General features: G+C 42.4%; 1 protein-coding gene and 1 long non-coding RNA gene across 7 annotated transcripts in view; both read left to right on the forward strand.

Annotated features, from left to right (window-relative positions):
• The first annotated feature begins 1,973 nt into the window (after positions 1-1,973).
• LOC115172755 (probable palmitoyltransferase ZDHHC14) overlaps positions 1,974-22,407 on the forward strand; it is a 97,745-nt gene continuing 77,311 nt past the window's right edge. For 2 of the 6 annotated variants that reach the window (XM_029730485.1, XM_029730489.1), the window contains exons 1-2: positions 2,053-2,193; positions 3,396-3,699. In XM_029730485.1, the coding sequence (XP_029586345.1) occupies positions 3,455-3,699 (245 nt within the window). In that variant the 5' untranslated portion in view covers positions 2,053-2,193; positions 3,396-3,454. The other 4 variants (XM_029730486.1, XM_029730488.1, XM_029730484.1 and 1 more) reach the window with 4 other exon arrangements.
• Positions 14,051-16,978, forward strand: LOC115172757 (uncharacterized). The gene is made up of 2 exons (XR_003871486.1): positions 14,051-14,928; positions 15,147-16,978. It is a non-coding gene; the product is annotated as an uncharacterized LOC115172757 (long non-coding RNA).

Genomic DNA, 22,407 nt, shown 5'->3' on the forward strand with positions numbered 1-22,407 from the left:
TCAGGAAGCAAGTTCAGGGAGTGAATAATTTAATAAATGAATGAAACATAGTACAAAACAAGAACCACAAACAACACACAGACATGAAACAGAAACAATGACGCCTGGGGAAGGAACCAAAGGGAGTGACAGGTAAAGGAGATGATGGAGTCTAGGTGAGTGTCATTATGCGCTGATGCGCATAACGATGGTGACAGGTGTGCGCCATAACGAGCAGCCTGGTGACCTAGAGGCCGGAGAGGGAGCACACGTGACAATGACTCCCCTGTTAATGTAAACATGGTAGACTAGAATTCAGGATCTAAAAGGGCATAATTTTCATGATCTATTGATTATATTTGTTATATTAGTGAAGCTGTAGATAATATATGAATGTTCTTTTTTTGTATTATTCAGGCATTGGACATTTGTGTTTATTTTCTTTCCAGATGTGCAATCAATGAGATCAATGGGCTACTACATTCCCCATAATTCCTGTTGCACAGCTATCCACCAATGAATGTATTTGCTATCCACTGACCAAGATGAAGAGCTCAGAGGGGATGTGTCACAGCAGGAGAGAAGTGTGAAGACAAGAAAAATGTAAAACATTTAAAACCAAGTACAAACCTTCGTCCCCTGAATAAAAGACAAGTACAATTAAATCCACTTTATCGCTTGAGCATCTTGAGGATGTTGGATCCCATTGGTCTGAGAATCATGAGATGGAGTCAGTCGGCAGTAATGAGTCCTTTGAAAATGAACCTGGCCAGGATGAAGGTCAACCTGTGGAGACAGGTTTGGTGGTAGAGATTTCTAACGTTTGCCCTGAGAATCCTACGAGAGATGAAAAAGTGGATCCATGCTTTTTTGGAAAAAGTGGATCTATCCAACCCATACAGTGCATTCGGAAAGTATTCAGACCCCTTCCCTTGTTCCACATTTTGTTACGTTACAGCCTTATTCTAAAATGTATACAATAATTTTTTACCCCTATCTGTGATTTATTTAGAATCCAAGACACACTTAACCAGCATGACTAACACAGCATTCTGCAGCGATACGCCGTCCTATCTGGTTTGCGCTTAGTGGGACTATCATTTGTTTTTCAACAGGACAATGACCCAAAACACACCTCCATGCTGTGTAAGGGTTATTTGATCAAGAAGGAGAGTGATGGAGTGCTGCATCAGATGACCTGGCCTCCACAATCACCCGACCTCAACCCAATTGAGATGGTTTGGGATGAGTTGGACCGCAGAGTGAAGGAAAAGCTGCCAACAAGTGCTCGGCATATATGGGAACTCCTTCAAGACTGTTGAAAAAGCATTCCTCATGATGCTGGTTGAGAGAATGCCAAGAGTGTGCAAAGCTGTCATCAAGTCAAAGGTTGGCTACTTTGAAGAATCTAAAATATATTTTGATTTGTTGGTTACTTCAAGATTCCATGTGTTATTTCATAGTTTGGATGTCTTCACAATTATTCTACAATGTAGAACGTAGTAAAAATAAAGAGTAGGTGTGTCCAAACTTTTGACTGGTACTGTATGTCCCTCTTTGTGGCACTTGACCATATGACTGGGCAGTAGTCCCGGTGCAACACAACTAGAGCCTGTAGGATTTGTTTTGTTGATAGCTATGTCAAGAAAACAGAGCAGTGCTTTATTATAGCCATGGTGATTAACTGAACTGCACTGATGGAGTGGACATCACAGAAGATAGGTGTGGTAGTTGCAGCAGCAGAGAAATATTTGGGTCTGAGAGATTTTAGTGCAGAAGATCTGCAGGGAGTTTTGAGAGAAGGGGTTCCATCCTCCCAGGCTGATGGCCTGGTGTAGGATCGTTTAGGGCCAAAGTCGTGGGATGAGTGGTGGGTTTTGGGGATAGACAGTTGCAGGGTTAGATAGTGGTGCAATTTATAATCTTCCCCTTTCCCTTTTTTGTGATAAATGTGCAATATGCACTCCGACCTCCGAAAGGCAGCAATACTCAAACACAACGTCTGGTCTGCCAGAAATTCACACGAAGAAGAATACGGTGTTTCGAGGAGGGCGGGATGTGTGCTCGGTATGTTGTTGTTTGTTAGTTGCAATGAACAGCGCAACGTGATGGAGACAACAGTGTGAATGCTTTCCGAACAAACACAGTGGGATATCCCGATGTTTCAGCAGCATTGCTGGGAATGGTGCAACTTTTCACTACGCAAGCGAACGAGTACGTGACATAATTGTGTGACTATCCCCAGATTTAGCAACTGTAGATGGAAATTGGACCTGCAAGCGGCGTTCTGATTTTTCGTATCACACGCAAACTTGTCTGAAAATCACTCGCGCTGTCTTTCTACTGTGGTTGAGTTTGAAATGGTGTGGCGTGGGACCTACCCAGACTATCCTCTGACTTTCCATGATTGAAGTGTTTGATATTTTCATACCAGCCTTTTGTAATTCCGAGAGAAATTATGATATTGCTTTCGACTGCAGTTTGCAACAAACACGGATAAGGAGACCAGATAAAAGTGGCGTAGCAGCAGTGTCGACTTTGGTGAGCTGTCCAGAGGAATGTCAAAACTGTAGGGTTTCTGTGATGGTATGCCGTTCGGGATGTGCCCGTAATGCTTGGTGAATGAAAACGGGTGTTGGCTCACAGGAAACGACAGAACACTCAGAAGTTTGCTCTCGAGCTAACGTTAGCCTAGCTAACTAGATCTAGTTACTTGGCTGCATTTTCTTTTTGCTAGCTAGCTGACGTTAGCTGTCTATACCTAGTCAATAGTAAAGTCATGATGCTGGGTGATTTCAGGTAACATTACCTAACTAGCGTTAGCTAGTTAACGTTTGTTTATTTGGTCATGGTAGGTAGGTAGTTAGCTAGTTCAGTTAGCTAGCTAGGGCCAAGACTTATTAGCAAGTATATTTTAACCGTAACCATTAATTGCAACCGTGCTAGTTGCTAGCTAGTGAAAAGTTTCAAGCATGTGAGAAGCTGTCACTGGTAGCTAACTAACGTTACTTAGCTAGCTAGTTATGTAGCCTAGTAAGATGGATAGCCAAGTAGGTCGGGATGTCATGCTGGAAACGTTTGTGTGCTCGTCATTTAACTAGCTACATACACTCACCATAGCCCATAAACGAATAAAACCATAGCTAGCTGATAAAACATAAACAAACATAAAATGGTAGCAAGCTAACCCTATACTGGCTCCTTTCAACATCATCTGCAAAGCATTGAATGTGATCCTATAATCAGACTGATCCCAGATCTGTTTATATTGTTTTGTCAACAACTATTAATTGTCTGTCTGGCATGACAACATAGGAGTTGACTGTATACTCCACACACAGATCTGGGACCAGGCTATAATCAGACCACTATTTTTCCAGTAGAATAACATCACAGTTCTGTTGCTTTCATTTCAGCGGTGCTCCTGGTCCTGGACTGCTTCAACTGTGGAGGGGATCTCACTGAGTGACCATTGATGCTGCAACTCGGGGTGGCTGAGCCTATGCGAGAGTGCGAATACAGCCAGATCAGCACTCGCAGCTCAACCCCGATGGAAACTCCATACAAGAAGAGGACCCCCAAAAAGAGGAAGTGGCAAGCCTTCCCGGGGCGGAATAAATTTTACTGCAATGGTAGGATCATGATGGCCAGACAGACAGGGGTCTTCTACCTCACCCTAGTCCTCATTCTCATCACAAGCGGACTCTTCTTCACTTTTGAGTAAGTAGCTAAAGGTTTTTCCCTATGTTTTGCCATCCTTTGGCCCACATTGCCTATTAACAGGGCATTGGGGCTGTAGCTAACAAAGAGCCAGGGTTTATGGCCCAACCTGTCACTGTTAATTAGCCAGTGGTAGCCTGTATGTGGATGAGACGGGCTCCCTCACTCTTCCTCAAGGTGCTCTTTCACCTTGAGCTGTCACATTGAGCAGGAGTTGGCAGAGTTGTAATAAGCCTTGTAATTCTGTTAGCTCAGCTTTAATGTTTAGTCTGACCTATTTCTGGAAGTCTCTCAGCAATTAATATGGAGTAGATAGCATAGAAGACTTGTCTTAACTCTCATGCATCATTCTTACTGACAGGGACAGCCCACTTGATGTCCTTTGTCTCCTGAGTTACTCATCATGGTAACACCTGTCTGGTTTCCTTTGAAAAGGTGTGGCTGTTCTAGTTTCTGTCATCACAGGGTCTGTTTGAATGAATCTATCATACGATACATGTCCATTCATGTAGACTGAATAAACGTGAGGAGGTCATCCTTCCAAATAAATTAATTTCAGTTTCGTTAAAATATTTGTTATAGACAACCTCTCTCTCTCTCGTTGTTACTGATCACACTTACCAGCTAAGAGATGCTAAACAACTGAGGTTTCTGATGTAGGCGTGCATCTTTCTGTCTCGACCATTTTTTTTTTTTTTCTTCCTCTCGCTCTTTCGCCATTGCTTCCTCTCTTGTTCTAGATTTCCCCTGCCGGACTGGTTTACCCTCTTATTCTAAAATGTCTCCAGTTCTCAGACGAGCTCTTTGTGACATGTTGTTTATTACTGTATTTAATGTGGTGAAATGTGGAGCCTGTAAAACCTGAGCAGCAGGCTGTTCTACCCACAGACACCACTTCTCCTCTCACACTGTCTGTCCCTGGTTTTATAACAGTGCCTGCTGCCTGGTTTATCTCGGCAGCATGACAACCTGTGTCCCTCTCATCCATTTTCAGGAGGTTGTAAATTGGCCCTCAGTGACTGCCAGGCCCCATGGAGTACAAAGGGGAGAGCATATATTTAGACACTGAGTGCTATTAGCATGAGGGATGTCTCAGCAGCACTGTTCTGGACCAGTCAGTCACTCTTTTCCCTGCTTGTCCTGATTAATCACTCATTGTGGTCCAGGAGCCAGACAGTGCTTAGCACAAGAGGCTGCTGAGGGGAGGACGGCTCATAGTAATGGCTGGAATGGAGTGATTGGAATGGTATCAGACACATGGAAACCATGTTTGAGTTCAATACCATTCCATGTATTCCGTTCCAGCCATTAATATGAGCCCGTCCACCACAATTAAGGTTCCACCCAACCTCCTGTGGTGCTTAGGAAGATAAGTCTGTTTCTAACTCCTACCTTGGATTTTGTTGCTCAATTAGACTGGCAGCTTTTCTCACTGTGTTCTGTATGCATGATCAAGCCCAGGGTGTATTCTGTACAGTGCATTCGTAAAGTATTCAGACCCCTTGACCTTTTCCACATTTTGTTACATTACAAACTTATTCTAAAATGGATTAAATATATATATATTTTTGGTCCTCAATCTATACACAATGCCCCATAATGACAAAGCAAAAACAGGTTTTTAGGAATGTTTGCACATTTCACATTTTACATAAGTATTCAGACCCTTTACTCAGTACTTTGTTGAAGAACCTTTCAGCTATTACAGCCTAGAGTCTACTTTGGTATGACGCATGGCACACCTCTATGTGGGGAGTTTCTCCCATTTTTCTCTGCAGATCATCTCAAGCTCTGTCAGGTTGGATGGGGAGCGTCCCTGCACAGCTATTTTCAGGTCTCTCCAGAGATGTTAGATCGGGTTCAAGTCCGGGCTCTGGCTGGGCAACTCAAAGACATCCAGACTTGTCCCGAAGCCACTCCTGTGTTGTCTTGGCTGTGTGCTTAGGGCCATTGTCCTGTTGGAAGGTGAACCTTCACCACAGTCTGAGGTCCTGTGTGCTCTGGAGCAGGTTTTCATCAAGGATCTCTCTGTTCTTTGCTCTGTTCATCTTTCCCTCAATCCTGACTAGTCTCCCAGTCCCTGCTGCTGAAAAACATCCCCACAGCATGATGCTGCCACCATCATGCTGCACCGTAGGGATGGTGCCAGGTTTCCTCTAGACGTGACGCTTGGCATTCAGGCCAAAGCGTTCAATCATGGTTTCATCAGACCAGAGAATGTTGTTTCTCATGGTCTGAGTCTTTCAGCTGCCTTTTGGCAAACTCCAAGTGGGCTGTCCTGTGCCTTTTACTGTGGAGTGGCTTCCATCTGGCCACTCTACCATGAAGGCCTGATTAGTGTAGTGCAACCAGAGATGGTTGTCCTTCTGGAAGGTTCTCCCATCTCCACAGAGGAACTCTGGAGCTCTGTCAGAGTGACCATCAGATTATTGGTCACCTCCCTGACCAAGGGCCTTCTCCCCCGATAGCTCAGTTTGGCTGGGTGGCCAGCTCTAGGAAGAGTGTTGGTGGTTCCAAATTTCTTTCATTTTAAGAATGATGGAGGCCACTGTGTTATTGGGGACCTTCAATGCTGCAGACATTTTTTGGTACCCTTCCCCAAATCTGTGCCACGACACAATCCTGTCTCGGAGCTCTACGGACAATTCCTTCAACCTCATGACTTGGTTTATGCACTGTCAACTGTGGGACCTTATATAGACAGGTGTATCTTTCCAAATGATGTTTGATCAATTGATTTTACCACAGGTGGACTCCAAGTTGTAGAAACATCTCAAGGATGATCAATGGAAACAGGATGCACCTGATCTCAATTTTGAGTCTCATAGCAAAGGGTCTGAATACTAATGTAAATAAGGTATTTGTTTTTATTTTTTATGAATATGCAAAAATGTCCAAACCTGTTTTTGCTTTGTCGTCATTATGGGGTATTGTGTGTAGATTGAGAAAAGTTGTATTTAATTCATTTTAGAATATGGCTGTAACGTAACAAAATGTGGGAAAAGGGATGGGGTCTGAATACACTGTATGTCATACCAATGTTTGTTGTTGCTACATGTAGCCTACTTGTCACAGTCTTCTAAACAACTTTTCTGTGTGTTGTAATTTCTGCAATCCTGACCTGCTGCCAGTTCCATTGCGTTAGTAGCCCTCTGCATTATGTGAGAGACATTGACCTCTTGTCTTCCACCAACCTTTCAGTGAGGCTTGGCAATGTAAACTCACCTCAGTGCTGTCACTGTCAGAGCTGCTGTCATAACCCAAGAAAAAGCCTGGTTGAGAGCTTTCATCACAGAAAAAAACCCCAGTGCAACTGACCCAATAGCCTACGAGTTCTAATCTGGTCAGTGGAGTGCTGTCTGGATATACAGTACCAGTCCAAAAGTTTGGGGACACCTACTCATTAAAGGGTTTTTCTTTATTTTAACTATTTTCTACATTGCAGAATAATAGTGAGGACATCACAACTATGAAATAACACATGGAATCATGTAGTAACCAAAAAGTGTTGAACAAATCAAAATATATTTTAGATTCTTCAAAGTAGCCAACCTTTTTGCATTAATGACAGCTTTGCACACTCTTGGCATTCTCTCAACCAGCTTCACCTGGAATGCTTTTCCAATACTATTGAAGGAGTTCCCATATATACTGAGTACTTGTTGCCAGCTTTTCCTTCACTCTGCGGTCCAACTATTCCCAAACCATCTCAACTGGGTTGAGGTCGGGTGATTGTGAAGGCCAGGTCATCTGATGCAGCACTCCATCACTCGCCTTGGTCAAATAGCCCTTACACAGCCTGGAGGTGTGTTGGGTCATGGTCCTGTTGAAAAACAAAAAAACAAATGATAGTCCCACTTAGCCCAAACCAGATGGAATGGTGTATCGCTGCAGAATGCTGTTTTAGCCATGCTGGTTAAGTGTGCTTTGAATTCTAAATAAATCGCTGACAGTGTCACCAGCAAAGCACCATCACACCACCTCTGCCATGCTTCACGGTGGGAACCACACATGCAGGGATCATCTGTTCACCTACTTTGCTTTTCACAAAGACGCACCAGTTGGATCCAAAAATCTCATCAGACCAAAGGACAGATTTCCAGCAGTCTAATGTCCATTGCTTGTGTTTCTTGGCCCAAGCAAATCTCTTCTTATTATTGGTGTCCTTTAGTAGTGGATTCTTTGCAGTAATTTGACCATGAAGGCCTGATTCATGCAGTCTCCTCTGAACAGTTGATGTTGAGATGTCTGTTACTTGAACTCTGGAGGCAAAAGAAAAGCACACCTGTTAAGGCGAGCTGCTGGCTAGCAGAGTAGAACACTTGAAAAAGTAAAGGAGAGCCGCACACTCTAGGAGCTCAGATGCAATAATTGAATAACCTAATAACCAACATTTCAGACACGCTGTCTTCATCAGGGTATAATGACAAACACTGTGGGTAACCAGTTTATATTGTGTCAAAGGACACAAACAGGTGTCTGTAATCATGGCCAGGTGTGGTCTGACATCATTGGTTAATTCTTAGATATAAAATGTTGCTATTCATTATAAATGTTTGTGGGCCTATGTAGCCAAATTGTATGTTATCCATATTTTATGTATGTTGTTTTTATATCTAACAATTAACCAATGATGTCAGACCACACCTGGCCATGATTACAGACACCCGTTTGTGTCCTTTGACACAATATAAACTAGTTACCCGCAGTGTTTATCATTATACCCTGATGAAGACAGCGTGTCTGAAACGTTGGTTATTAGGTCATTAATTGCATCGGAGCTCCTAGAGTGTGCGGCTCTCCTTTTCTTTTTTTACTTGAACTCTGTGGAGCATTTATTTGGCCTGCAATTTCTGAGGCTTACAACTCTAATGAACTTATCCTCTTCAGCAGAGGTAACTCTGGGTCTTCCTTTCCTGTGGCGGTCCTCATGAGAGCCAGTTTCATCGTAGTGCTTGATCGTTTTTGTGACTGCGCTTGAAGAAACTTTAAAAATTCTTGAAATGTTTCTGGATTGACTGCTCAACTTATCTTAAAGTAATGATGGACTGTTGTTTCTCTTTGCTTATTTGAGCTGTTGTTACCATAATATGGACTTGGTCTTTTACCAAATAGGGCTATATTCTGTATACCTCCCTACCTTGTCACAACACAACTGATTGGCTCAAACGCCTTTTATTTATTTATTTTAATTTTATTTACTTCACCTTTATTTAACCAGGTAGGCAAGTTGAGATCAAGTTCTCATTTACAATTGCGACCGGGCCAAGATAAAGCAAAGCAGTTCGACAACATACAAAAACACAGAGTTACACATGGAGTAAAACAACATACAATCAATGATACAGTAGCATTAAGGAAATACATTTCACAAATTAACTTTTAACATGGCACATCAGTTAATTTAAATTCATTCCAGGTGACTACCTAATGAAGCTGGTTGAGAGAATGCCAAGAGTGTGGAAAGCTGTCATCAAGGCAAAGGGTGGCTACTTTGAAGAATCTCAAAAATAAAATACATGTAACACTTTTTTGGTTACTACATGATTCCATATGTTATTTCATAGTTTTGATGTCTTCACTATTATTCTACAATGTAGAAAATAGTAAAACGAAAGGGAAAAACCCTTGAATGAGTAGGTGTGTCCAAACTTTTGACGTGTGTGTGTGTGTGTGTGTGTACTGAACAAAAATATAAACACAACAATTTAAAAGATTTTACTGACTTACGGTTCTTATATGGAAATCAGTCAATTTAAATAAATTCTTTAAGCCGTAATCTATGGATTTCACATGACTGGGAATACAGATATGCATCTGTTGGTCACAGATGCATTCAAGAAAATATATAAAAAATGGGCCTCACAATGGGCCTCAGGATCTTGTCGCGGTATCTCTGTGCATTGAAATTGCTATCGATAAAATGCAATTGTCTGAGCTTACGCCTGCCAATACATAACCCCACCACCTCCATGGGGCACTCTGTTCACAATATTGACATCAGCAAACCGCTCGCCCACACCACGCCATACATGTGGTCTGCGGTTGGGAGGCTGGTTGGACGTTCTGCTAAATTCTTTAAAACAACGGAGGTAGATTATGGTAGACAAATTAACGTTTCATTCTCTGGCAACAGCTCTGGTGGACATTCCTGAAGTCACCATGCCACTTGCACGCTCCTTCAACTTGAGACATCTGTGGCATTATGTTGTGTGACACAACTGCACATTTTAGCGGCTTTTATTGTCCCCAGCACAAGGTGCACCTGTGTAATGATCATGCTGTTTCAACATCTCCTTGATATGTCACACCTGTGAGGTGGATGGATTATTTTCGCAAAGGAAAGATGCTCACCAAGAGGGATGTAAACAAATGTGTGCACATAAGAGAGAAATAAGCTTTTTGTGCGTATGGAAAATTTCGGGGATCTTTTATTTCAGCTCATAAAACATGGGACCAACACTTTACATGTTGCGTTTAATATTTTTGTTCAGTATACTGTAGATACAAGTGGCAGAGCCTGGTCCCCACACAAGGACCACCATCCACACACCTGGAGGATACCAGCTGCTTCCTGGTGATAGATACCCCTCAATGCTTAATTTCCTGCCTGCCTGCCTGCGTACGCAGTGGAACCACATCCCGCTCTCGGTGTCGCCTGCTGCCTCTGTTATGACTGCAGGTTTCAGTTCACAGGAACTCTGGAGGATAACAGAGCTCATATACAGAGAGCTCTGTACTGTTGCCTCCAGCCCCTCAGGCGTCAGAGCCCTCCTGACTGTCCTCTGTTCAGCTGAGAGGAACCAGCTATCTATCAGACAGGGTGCTAGTTAGTCCAGTCCTCAACTGCTGTCGTCTAAAGCATTTTAGATTTGCAGTGCATTTCCTACCTTTCACCCTCTGCCAGTCCCAGCTGAGCCCAAAGCATTATGGTAAACGTCTAGCCTAATCCCTATTGATGCCTGCTTGGCTGTCAACGTCTCCTTCATAAACACTGTATCAAGATGGTGTGTTGTCCCTAACAGGACTTCTTTAATGATCAGAGCTGGACATTCCTCTTCTTGCCCAACAGCAGGGACTTGACTGTCGGTCATTGGCCTTGAACTCTTATGAGAGGTCCTGGTGAGATCAGTCATTGTTCCTCTGCTTTCTCCAGACTTCCTTTCAGTTGGTCTCATGTGGAGAGCTGGGGAGAGAAAGCAGAGGTGTACTTATGAAGCAGTAAAGGCTGGGAGGGAGCCAGATACAGGGCAGCAGGAAAAGCAGATATCTTCCTCATCCCGCTTTATTGTCACCATCTCAGAGAGAGATGCTCAGCTATCTATATATGGTGAGCCCTCTTAGTGAATGCCAGACTGAGCTGTTTTATTATTCTGTTGTGTTGCTCTCTCCCAGAAGCCCATGTGTCCTGTTGTTGCAACTTGTACATGTCAACCTTTTCCCCTTGTTTTATCCAGGAAAAGGTTTTCAGTAGTACTTTTGAGCAACTATAGTTCATGTTCTTTAGAAAGTACTATAGGCCTAGTTCCACAGCATTTTCTGTTGTGCAAGGAGATGGTCTGAACTCATTCTACACTGAATATAGGCTTAGCTATTAAAGGGCAGCAAGGCCGTAGCACTGCACAAATGAGTTGGAGCTGTGTGCCTGCGTTTGTGTGCCATCGTTGATGGATGGTGGCTCGAAGCTGGCTTTGTTAAGCCATCCTTTGAGCTGAGATATGTGGACAAAAGAAAAAGGCGCTGCAAGTTTTGATGCAGATTGTGTCAGGAGGTGTAGCAAATCAGCAGAGACGGCAGGCGATATTCAGTGACTGGAGAACACGAGGAACATTGCTCGCTTGCTCTCTGTCTGTGTAGTTTATGCTGCTCAGACAGGTATGGTTGCTATTAGAAAGGCTGCTTTGTTTCTCTCTGTGAATTGTGCAAGACACAGTGATGCAGTTCCCCCTTTGTTTTCCACGTTGTTCTCCAGAATAAAATGACATCTTGGTCTAACATATGATCTACCACATTTGGCGTGTAAGTCTCTGTGTAGGGATGAATGTTTAATTTAATGGGGATTTTTGTACGTTGATTCATTTAGGGTGAGTGGGTGGTAGCGGAGACATTAGTGTTTTTGGAGGTCTGTTCAATTTATAAAAAAAGAATAGTTTTCAATTATTTTGGTTGAATGCTGTAACAGAATAAAATAATGAATAAAAGTCCCATGATTGTAGGGACTGCTAGGGCTGGGGGATATGGCCAAAATATCATATCACAGTATTAATAAACATTTCTGATGGTATTTTATGTTTTTCAATAATAAGTTCTAAATTTACTTTGAGTAGTAACCCTAGGGTGGCAACACATACACTGATCAAAAATAGAAACGCAACAGGTAAAGTGTTGGTCCCATATTTCATGAGCTGAAATAAAAATTCTCATTTTCCATAAGCACCAAAAACGTATTTCTCAAAAATTGTGTGCACAATTTTTTTCACATCCCTGTCCAACGGCCTCACAACCGCAGACCACCTGTAACCACGCCAACCCAGGACCTCCACATCTGGCTTCTTCACCTGCGGGATCATCTGAGGATTATTTATTTCTGTACTAAAGCCCTTTTGTGGGAAAAACACATTCTGATTGGGTGGGCCTGACTGCCAAGTGGGTAGGCCGATGCCCACCCATGGTTGCACCCCTGCACAGTCATGTGAAATCCATAGATTTAAGTCCTTATGATTTTATTTCAATTGACTGCTTTCCTTATATGAACTGTAACTCAGTAAAATTTTTGAAATTGTTTCATGTTTCGTTTATATTTTTGTTCAGTATACATTCTAAGTGATTTAAATGGGTCTTTCTACATTGACTGTTTTATACTGTTCAACTAAACTTGAAACAAATAATTTTCAGCATTAATAATTTCTGTATTTCGTGCACTCATTTGAGATAATTTCCACGGTGCCATATTTTTAACCAAATGCGATTTTAGTCAAACAGTTGTGTCAACTGTTGGAGTCAAGGAAATAGAATAATAATTATAATTGTATAGTTAGAATATATTAGTGTCCACTTTGAATACAGTGTTTGACATGACAACGAATGGAAATGCCAGGGAGGAGTTATTGTGACAGGGTAGGAACTAGTGTTGATAAGTGTTTCCTAGAGGACCCTATAATCTTTGGCTACGTTAAATGTTTTATCTTAGCTACTACATGTAGCTAACATATCCATGCTTTGCATATTCCTCTTTGATTTAGATGATACTGTTGCACAAACAACATGCTGATTTAGGTCTACACCATCACTGGTATTAGGCTCTATAGCTAGTTGTTTGCTCTGACTCAGTAACTGTATTAGCTAACTAGTGATTAGCATTAGTTGCTAACATGAATTAGCCCCAACTTGCTAAGAAAAGACTATCGGTTTTCAGATGTAAGAAACACAAACTAATAGTGTAATTATAGAACACAAGTGGATTTATATTAAGAAGCAAAGTTAAAACCGCATCAACATTTGTTTCATGTGCTACATTGACCATGCAGACTGAACTGTCTCGTGGTTGAGTAAGTACAAAGGGAGTGAGAGACCCCTGTTATAGAGGGTAAATTAAAAACCTAAACCGGTCCATGCATCAACACCGGTGTATAGTAAAATACGGTATTTTATTTTGTTTTACCTTTATTTAACTAGGCAAGTCAGTTAAGAACAAATTCTTATTTACAATGACGGTCTAGGAACAGTGGGTTAACTGCCTTGTTCAGGGGCAGAACGACAGATTTTTACATTGTCGGCTCGGGGATTCGATCTTGCAACCTTTCGGTTACTAGTCCAACGCTCTAATCGCTAGGCTACCTGCCGCAGTATACTGGCCAGCCCTACTGATTGCCCATTACTGCTTATCACATATTGACAAAAATTATAGTGAACTAAAATATAAACGCAACATGTAAAGTGTTGGTCCCATGTTTCATGAGCTGAAATAAAAGATCCCAGAAATGTTCCATACGTACAAAAAGCTTATTTCTCTCAAATGTTGTGCACAAATTTGTTTACATCCCTGTTGTTGAGCATTTCTCCTTTGCTAAGATAATCCATCCACCTGACAGGTGTGGCCTATCAAGAAGCTGATTAAGCAGCATAATCATTACACAGGTGCACCTTGTACTGGGGACAATAAAAGACCACTCAATGTGCAGTTTTGTCATACAGCATAATGCCACAGATGTTTTGAGGGAGCGTGTAATTGGCATACTGACTGCAGGAATGTCCACCACAGCTGTTGCTAGAGAATATAATGTTAATTTTTCTCCCGCCTGCATCATTTTTGACAATTTGTCAGTACGTCCAACCGGTCTCACAACCACAGACCACGTGTCTGTGCCGCCCCAATTGCAATTGTGGCATGTTGCGTTTTTATATTTTTGTTCAGTATAAATGTAAGGGAAATGTTTAACCAGGTGTGTTATGGTGAGGGTCTGCAACGTGGTTTTTATGTGGGTGTTGTCCACTCACTCACCCCCCAAGCTCTCCTTTCCATAGTCTAATCCATCTCTGCATCCTGGCTCCTAATGGCTGCAGCTCTCTGCTGGCCTGGCTGTCTGGGGAGGGGGGAACATTCGCAGAGTGTGTGCCTCTGCCTGCCTCATTGACTGGCATTCATAAACCTCTTTAAAGCATGCGATTAGGATTGACTAAAAGCTCAGCAGTTTTCGAATAGTGAGAAAGCTTTGCTGTTAAGTAGGGGAGGCAACGAGAAAGAGATTTTGCCATCAGCACTAAGTTCTCTGAGTCTCCTGATAGAGGAGAGTGGAACAGAAACATTGCCTTAAGGAAAGGAGAGGTAAGGACAACTAAATACTCTTAATCATAGCTCTCTCTTGTCGAGACTTTTTCAATGTCAGGCAGTGCCACTACAAATGTGGTTTTAAGTTGCCATCCACAAATAAGAGCCTTATCTGCTTGTACCACCTTTACCACTTCCATTACAGTCTGAGCTCAGAGCTGTACATAACGCGTGGGTCTAGATCATTTTTCAGTCCCCATCAATGCAGGGCATTAGAAACTAAAGCAAATAACGTCTACATGATCACACCACCAGTGGAGCTGCTGATCAAAACGCTACTCTCCACCCCCACATCCGCATTAATGCCAGGGCACGCTCATTTGTTTTCTCATCATGCTGAAGTGCTCTGTCATTATGAAAATGATCCCGTAGAGCAGCTGTTGCAGCTATCTAACCCTGTGGTGAGTCATCATACTCATTTGCATGGCCTGCCTGTGACTGAGCAGGTAGCAGTCATGTAGCTATGACGGGATGGCATGGCAACGCAGTGGGGTATGGAATAAGATTCAACTCGACTTTCATTTGATTTAGCCTTTCAATTATTGAGTGACAACTTTCTCTGCATTTCTGTAATATAGCTCTTTGTTCAAAGCTAAAACTGTGAACTTCTCCTTTTCAGAGACTGTTTGCAGATCGGCTATACCTAATTGAACACCCCAGGCAAAGCATTAGTAGCAAATTAGTGTGACTGCCTCCTTCAAAGAATACAGCAGGTCAGAATTCCCCCAGGAAAGAATGTTGGAAATTGTATTTTTTTTTATTACAGTATTACATAGGATACATCCTCTTTATGTATCTTTATTAGTTCTACCCAGTGATCAGAGAGAAGGTCATATGTTTTGGAGGACTATGCAAAGGCAGAACTCCTGTAACCGTTAAGTCAGTCATCGGGGGCAGCTTAATGATGATGAATTGTGGAAAAGGTTCGGCTGAGACTCTGAAGGCAACAGCTTGGAGCAGAACAGCCACACCTGCATTACACACACGCTTTCCTGAGAATAAAGCACACGCTTTCCTGAGAATAAAGCACACGCTTTTCTGAGACCTTGTTGAAAGCTTTTCTGAAGAAGGGGGTTTGTTCCAGGCCTACATCAAGTCTCACATGGAGTCAGCAAGAAAACACACCTGCCATTTTGAACAACATACACAATAACCTGCCTTTCACAACATCCCCAACCACAGAAGAGTTCAAATTGCTTGTTATTACTGTACATTTCATAAACTGGACTTTATTGACACACTTACCTGCATTGCATAACTGGTCATTGAACCAGGATGAAAGGAGGTAGAGTACTAACATAAAATATGTTTAAGATCTTCCAGTCACATTTGTGTGTTTACCAAACATTTCCTTTTTTTGGACATGACATCGCTTCTCTCAGGTCACTCCTTGTCACACACTTTCCCTTCCTGTTTCTGTCTCTTTCCTGCGGATGGCGAGAGGCTAACTCTGTCAGATCTGTCAGCTAGGCTTAGTCCAACCAGGCAGAAATCAAGTTCAGTGTTCCTTCCCTCTCATCCCAACTCCCCCAGGCTGTCACTGACTTCAGGTCCCCAATATGTGTCACACAGCCTTCTCATTCTACCCATGTCCATTCACTTGGGTGGGGGTAATTGAGTGCATTGCATGTGTTGGTGGCTAATACTAACACATTTGGAAGGATTTTCACACACGTGCTCAGACACACTTCTGCTCTGCAACGCTTTGTTTGTTGCTTCGCTGGTAGCACATCATGCTACCAGAGGACATGACGACTAATTCATAACAGCTTTTACTGTGCTTGACAGACAAATGATTTCTTCCAGGGTAGGTTCATGCCCTGCCCTTGTGTAGATGCAATTAAGTGCAATGAGAATGCAATTAAACATAATGCTGACAAAGCTCTGAATCCATAGGCTATAGATTAAAAAGTAATGAATACTCTTTGCTAAAGGCCAATAAAGCTGCTCTTTTAATGGTCTACGCTCCAAGAAATTAATGGACCTTTCAGCAATGTTTTTTATCAACTTGCTTAATGGCTAACTAGCCTGCTTAATCATTTTCATTCTGTCCTGCAAATGCAGCGTTAGATAAGTGCTTTATCTTTCACATAGCAGCTTCTTCTCTTGCACTACATCATCTGCCTTCAGCTCTCACAAAACAAACCCATCTAAAGGGAAGCATCAACTTCTCATGCAAGCAGTTATACATAGCTTCCCACTTCTGCACATTTTGTCCCCCCCAGGCTGTTTGTAGTAGATCAGAGGGTATTGATCGTCTCTAAAGCCTTTTACAGCCTAGTACTCTAGTTCTGGGGGTTCTAATGACTTGAAACGTAGGCACTAGGCAACTGTGAAAAAGCATTGCCACATCTCACAACCAGCTGCTGGGAAGATTAGACTTTATTATAATCTATTTAGCAAGAGAGACCTGGCCAAAATAGTAGCACACAAAGTTTAAAACATTTACAACATAAAACACAAAGCACTCCAGTTTTAAAACCTCAGTTTACACACATTGAACAGGCATATTAGTTTATGGAGGAGTGGTTCAACACCTGTACGTATTGTCCCATCAAGTGAAATGGGTTGTTTTACAGGGTCCGCCACAGTACGGCTCACCTGGAGCATATTAGGGTTAAGTGTCTTGCTCGAGCACATCACCACATGTTTCACCTTGTCTGCTAAGGTATTCAAACCAGCAACCTTTCAGTTACTAGGGTAGGGGTCAAAAGATTGACAACCCACTAAATCATTTTTCACCATAGGGTAAAATCTAACAAACATAATGTAAGGAGATGATTTCCTGTACTTTAAGTCCTTTTTCTAGCTCGTTCCAAGTAGAGGGGGCAGAGTACTGGAACACTTTTTTACCTAGCTCTATACGGGCCTGACGCCGTATGTCTACCAGATGCGCATGAGCTTTGCCGAATGTTGTTTTTGCCAGATGTCTAGTCCGCATTTTCCATACTTGACGCACATGTGCTTCGCAAGCCTGCAGAATGGTTTACAGCATGGAGAAGGTCATTTTGCTACCGGCGCCTCCATGCTAAAAATGCTGCAGGGAGACACATTGCCAATACGATTGGATTACCTGGACAGTTGAATGGGGAAGTAATTAGCTGGAAAGTGGGAGCTAGGTGCTGTTCATTTTTTGGATAAGCTAGTATACAGCAAAGTGGTTAGCTTTGTAGTTAGCTTGACTGTTTATGAACTTCTGCTTGTATCACCGCACAGTAAAGCAACGCACGAGTTGAAAATATTGAATGCATGCAGTACACAGAACGCACCGAAGTCTAGTGTGGCATCCCCAACGCAGCGTTGCGGACAGCTCCATTGACAATGAATGACTTCCGCCGGACCGCGAAGAGTTTGACACATCTGGTGGACATGAAGCTTTAGTCACCGTCGAGGAGATGCAGTCCTGTGAGCCTAGGCGATCATTGTCATTAGCCTGCTGGACAATCTAGGTACTCTGGTAAAATGGGAGCCTTCCATTAAGATCTGTGAGAAGTGGTAAATAATGTATAGGGGACTTGTGGGAGGATGTGATAACCGTAACCTGTGTTTTGGTTATTGTTGCGATTTAATATTCTCTGCTGGAGCCAAAATGAGTGGGAAGACCTTCAGGCACCTCACTGAGATAAAGAAATATTGTGTGAGATGCCCCCGGTGATGAGGAACTTACTCTCCCGGGTCTATTGCTTTTGACCCGGATCAACAGGACATGGATCTGACACTCCTGACTTGTGTTCAGAGTATTTCCAAGAGACTGCTCAAACAGAATCCTGATTGACTGTTAATTGACTTCCTCTTCCTGTTTTCAGAAAGTTATTGCTTCCTACTGAAAACAGCACAGATTAATTTTAAATGTCCCTAGACTGTAGTGTAGGTTGTAGGAGGGGAAATGAGCTTGGCTCAGATTCAAGCATCTCTAGTGTTTTGTTGGCCTTTGACCTCTTGGCTCAAAACGCTAAGCTCAAATCACTGTGTTCAATTTGTTAGTTTTAGTAATGAGGAGAAAGTTCATACATTTTGTCTGTCCTTTGATTCCTTACCCAACTCTTTGTTGAAATTGCAAAGGGTTGGTGTGTTCCTATAGTCTCATCTGTGTTTATGTGGTGATGACATTGAGTTAACTGGAATAATGAGTGGAGATTTAGTGTTAGGCATACCATTAGCCTAGACAAGTAGTGTTGAACTGTCTATCTAGGCCATAGGCTGGTCTGAAGCAGTGTTGGTGTTTTTGACTGATGGGCTGATGTCACTTCTGTAGAACTGCAGTGCTTCAACATGATGGCACCACATGTGGAGGTTCCTCTAGTGAAATGCAGGAAACAGTCTGCTTGTGGTAAACATACGATGGAGTCAAGATGTCACACATGGAATGTAAATGCATGTTTATGTCTGAGAGACGCATTTGAAACTTTTTTTAAATTGAAAGTGATGGCAAGCTCCGAAACCCAAATAAACTCCCCATATGGTACGCAGCAGTGCATTATCCTAACCCACATCATCCTCCATTCCGTTCCAGCCTGTGAGCTCTGCTCAAGTGTGGAGCTGTCACATTTAATGAGCAATAGGCTAACTTGCATTAGGCTAGGCTTTAGTTTAACATATGGATTTGTACAGTCTGCTTTAAGCCTGCACATAATTGTCCTTCTCACTAATGTTTCAGTGCATCATTCAGTCATATTGACATCTTTTGATTATGGGCAGAGCTGTCTAACATACTGTATTTAGATTTTTTTAAGATGATTAGTTTGGGAAAGGTTGATTATCCTAAAGTTGAATTATCTTTCAAAAGCCATCTTAAATTAGGACTAACATTTTTTGGGACAATGAGAGAAATATTTAAAATCTGCCAGTAAAATTCTATTAAGACTATTTTTTTTATGGTCAGATAATGGAGTTGCATACAGGCACATTTTTTTTGTCATCTATCATGTTAGGACGTTAGTCACATGATGTACTCCCTTCCTGCGTTCCTACAGTGAACTGTCATGAACTTTTAATTGACTGTCTTTGCTATTAAAAGCAGCCAATTGCCTCTTTGCCACAGTAAGGTTAGGTAATGTCAGTTTTCGGGATCCCTCAGTTGGTTCGGGATTTAAATGTTATTTTTTGTTATGGATAAAACATTTCTCAAAAGCCAATGTATTCCCACACTGTTATCGTTAAAACCCTCTACTCCCTTTCACTAATTTCACAGCCCACAGCTATAATTCAAACCACAGTTGTAGTGTATTGACAAGCCCATATCATCTGCCCTAACTAGTTGACTCTGGACAGCCTTTTTTGGTTGTCATCCTCATGCATTTAAAAGAGAAAAGAGAAAGGCCTCCATAACAATTCGGCCAAACCTCCAGATTGAGCATTGGTTTGCCTCATCAGCTACCAGCACTCACAGTGGGCTCTGAGGGAGGAGAGCGGCGCGATCAGAGAAAGAGCTGGAGAACGTGCAAGCTGAGAGGGCTCTGTGGGTGTAATTTTTCTGGTGGTACACTGTTCATTTGAGACGAATTGTTTTGGGTATGGAATATTTCCCTCCTGGTGATAAAGTAGGTCAGTGCTATAATACCCAATGGATAAACTCCGAGGTGGGGGGGGGGGGGTGGTGTGTGTGAGTGAGTGAGAGACGGCAGTTTGACCCTTAATAAGCCGAGAGAGGTGGAAAACCAGTTATAAAACAAGGAAAAAGAGCTGCTGTGGTAAGGGCAGGGGAAATTGACGAGACATAGCTGATGCTTGGTGCACCATGCTTGGAGGGAGATGTGGAACATCGTACCCTGGAATCTGACTCCAGTTAACCCGTCCAAAGAGTGTCAGAAGACACCGGTTCTGACCCCGCTGCAGTTTGCCATCAGATCTCCTGAAACCGGATTTAATGATGCCTGAAATCACTGTTTTATTTGCTTTTGTGAGGTCTCTTAAGAACTTGGAAGGGTGGGCAAAGGGTTTAGTGACACTGCCTTGAGCTACTCTGGGCAACGAGATTGCAGGTTTAGACTGAACTCTTTGTGTTATTTTGGGTGACGGGGTGGCCTAGCTATGCTGTAATTGCAGTCCACATGACCGTTGAGTCACAGTAATCTCCTGTTATGTAGTCTGGACATGCGCTGGTAGTACCCAACTTGCTAACTACCATCATGTCCTAATGGCCTGGTATTCAGGGTTCTATTGTCCCTCCATCACGTCCTAATGGCCTGGTACTCAGGGTTCTATTGTCCCTCCATCACGTCCTAATGGCCTGGTACTCAGGGTTCTATTGTCCCTCCATCACGTCCTAATGGCCTGGTACTAAGGGTTCTATTGTCCCTCCATCACGTCCTAATGGCCTGGTACTCAGGGTTCTATTGTCCCTCCATCATGGCCTGGTACTCAGGGTTCTATTGTCCCTCCATCACGTCCTAATGGCCTGGTACTCAGGGTTCTATTGTCACTCTAGCATCAATGCAAATCGAAAATCACATCAAACACATATCATCAAAACACTATCATACTTTCAAAACTCACCTCACTGTCATGATCAATTTTGAAGAAAGAAGTTCAACAGCAGGTTGAAACTGAGTGTAAAACATGGTTGTTGTGGAGATTGTTTGAAATCCATATACACATTTGAGCTTATGCATATGCTTATAAGCCCAAGCCCCCCCCACCCCTCCCCCAAAAAACAAATTAAAATGATTGCCGTTATACAATACATAGCCTTTCACTTATTACACATGGCAGCAAAACATAACCCAAAACTGATTTAAGATGTCTTTGGTATATAATTGATCTAACCTATACTCCAAAAGTAAATCGTTTTTAGTCATCGCCTTTGTGTGTACTGTATTATTATGCATACTGGATGGACTTATGCTATGCTCCAAAATGTCTATCCACGAGTCTGGGAGAGAACTTATAGCCCTAGGCGATGCAGTTGGTTCATTGATTATGCAGGGCGATTTTGAATAGCCTAGTAATAGGGATGTTAAATATTTTCATAATTAATTGGGTGACATTAACTTTAGCTATACAGAACATCTCACCACCATCTGTTTCCATCTCCTCCTCGCTCTCTTTTATTCCTTTCTTCAGCATGCAGAGGGGCTGTCGACAGTTTAGTGAAATATGTTTCGTTGCGAAAAAAGATTATTGATGTTCCCGAACAGATTTCACTTGGTTTCCCAAATGATGCACTGGGTAGCTGCAGGAACACGTTTGGAGAGCCTGTGGCATACGGAGTTTGGCCGGAATATCACCTGTCGCGCAGCGAAAGCATGCTTCTCAAACAGTGGTTAATGCCTGGAGTGAAATAAGTGTTTTTATATTCATTTATCAGCTGTTCATATTAAGCACATGGTCCGCTATAGAACCGAAGGAGCCTGCCAGGCATCATTAAAAAAACTGACCTGCGAGAAAACGCAGCCTCCATTTGCTATTTGAGGGCATACAGATTAGAGGTCGACCGATTTTAATTGGCATGGGCGATTTAACTAGGGCTGATTTTCAAGTTTTCATAACAATCGGTAATCGGCCTTTTTGGACGCCGATTACATTGCAATCCACGAGGAGACTGCGTGGCAAGCTTGACCACCTGTTAAACGAGTGCAGAATCAAAAGGACCTTGTGGCTGCAAGGAGCCAAGGTGTAAGTTGCTGCTTGCTTTTTATAAGTTTTATGCTAGCTAATCTTCACAATCACGAGTTAACTACACATGGTTGACAATATTACTAGGTTAACTAGCTTGTCCTGCGTTGCAAATAATCAATGCGGTGCTTGTTCATTTACCATCAAATCACAGACTACTTCAACTTCGCCAAACGGGTGATGATTTAACAAAAGCACATTTGTGGGAAAAAGCACAATCGTTGCACCAATGTACCTAACCATGAACATCAATGCCTTTCTTAAAA

The sequence above is a fragment of the Salmo trutta genome, chromosome 33 (genome assembly GCF_901001165.1).
Source record: "Salmo trutta chromosome 33, fSalTru1.1, whole genome shotgun sequence".
In the NCBI taxonomy this organism is placed as follows: Eukaryota; Metazoa; Chordata; class Actinopteri; order Salmoniformes; family Salmonidae; genus Salmo; species Salmo trutta.